The 1,455-nt window shown below is 42.1% G+C and overlaps 1 protein-coding gene across 1 annotated transcript in view; it reads left to right on the top strand.

The window, feature by feature from the left end:
• Positions 1 to 1,072, top strand: part of LOC108800722 (tubulin polymerization-promoting protein-like) — a gene marked incomplete at its 5' end in the record, with an annotated part of 17,293 nt that extends 16,221 nt beyond the window's left edge. The window contains one exon of the mRNA XM_018572710.1: positions 752 to 1,072. Coding sequence (XP_018428212.1) covers positions 752 to 949 — 198 coding nt within the window. The remainder of the gene's footprint in view (positions 1 to 751) is intronic.
• Positions 1,073 to 1,455: the final 383 nt, after the last annotated feature.

The following is a 1,455-nucleotide window of genomic DNA, read 5'->3' as shown; positions in this document are numbered from 1 at the left end:
ATTGTTACCCCCAATACCCCCTCCAAGGGGGGGGGGGGGGGGCAGAGGCTTGTAAGCCCTCCTATGTGAGAGCAATTAAAGTTTAAAAAAAGTTATAAAAATAATATTTAATAACATAAATGTAAAATAATAAAAAAAGTTTTAAAGTTCCCCGCGAGCATACGCGTCATAGCGTAAAGACACATCAGGTGCACCTAGGTACGACAACGACGATTGCGCTACACATGTTGGGTATCGCCACGCATGCCAGAGTGAGCAATAATTCTAGGGCCAAATATTTACGTGCATCTCAACTTTAATGTGTCATCTATGGACTTTTTGGGGTACTGAACTTTGTTACAATTTCACGGATGCACGCAATTTTTAATCTGGGTATGTTGGCTATCTATTTACTCGTTGTAACCTCATCTTTTATATTATACAAAAAAAAGTTTTATATTGTGTTTTGGGGCACAAAATTTAACTTAAGTGCATTTTTCACAATTGTTGGATTTGATAATAAGTTGCGCTAATGTCGTGCAACATAGAAATTTGCAACTTCCACCGTTTTATTCTACTGGCTCTTGGCTTTCAGAAAATATATAACGTTTGGGGGTTTTAAGTAATTTTCAGGCTTAAAATGTAGATTATGTAAACAAAAAACAAAAAAAAGGCCTTGGTCTTTAAGGGGTTAACATCTCGAGTATAAAATGCTTTTAATGCTGTAACGTTGGCACAGACTTTTCAGAATCAATATGTATTTTTTTCACAGAAAGCAGTATCCTCTCCAACTGTATCCCGCCTAACAGACGTGTCCAAATTTACGGGGTCTCATAAGGAAAGGTTTGACCCTTCAGGAAAAGGAAGAGGCAAAGCTGGCCGGGAAGACTTAGTTGACCAATCCGGATATGTATCAGGCTACAAACATGCAGGCACATATGATCAGAAAGTACATGGTGTGAGCAAATAGGGCAAAAAGAAATCTACACTCTGCTGTTAAATATATCAGTAAAGATTAGTGTTTGAACTAAAATATGGTACAGGATTAGCAATGTTTACACTTTAACACCAGCTGAAATCATGTAGAATAAGAGCAGCACTTCATTACATTCCTCTAAGGCCCCGTTCACATATAGCGAATTGTCGCGCGATTTCCGCCGCGATATCGCGCATTTTTACCGCGCGATATCGCGAGAAGTCGCCGGCCAATGTTATTCAATGGAGCTGTCTTAACTCCATGTCGCGCGTCGCTCGTCGCGGACGCGGTCGCAAGTCGCTTCTACCGGACCCTTTTTTCGGCGGATTTTGCGCGATTTTGCTTTTTTTCTATGGAGCCCGACGGGGAAGGTCGCGCTACCGTCGCTGGATCGTCGCTGGAACGTCGCGCTATCCCGGCCGTGCGGATCCGCTGCAAAAGGTATGTCGCTATATGTGAACGGGGCCTTATGTAAAAGAAGATGGCAATGCCGCACAAAA

Source organism: Nanorana parkeri, unplaced genomic scaffold (assembly GCF_000935625.1).
Source record: "Nanorana parkeri isolate BGI_ZX_2015 unplaced genomic scaffold, ASM93562v1 scaffold2112, whole genome shotgun sequence".
NCBI lineage: Eukaryota > Metazoa > Chordata > Amphibia > Anura > Dicroglossidae > Nanorana > Nanorana parkeri.
This window is presented reverse-complemented; position numbering and strand designations above follow the sequence as displayed.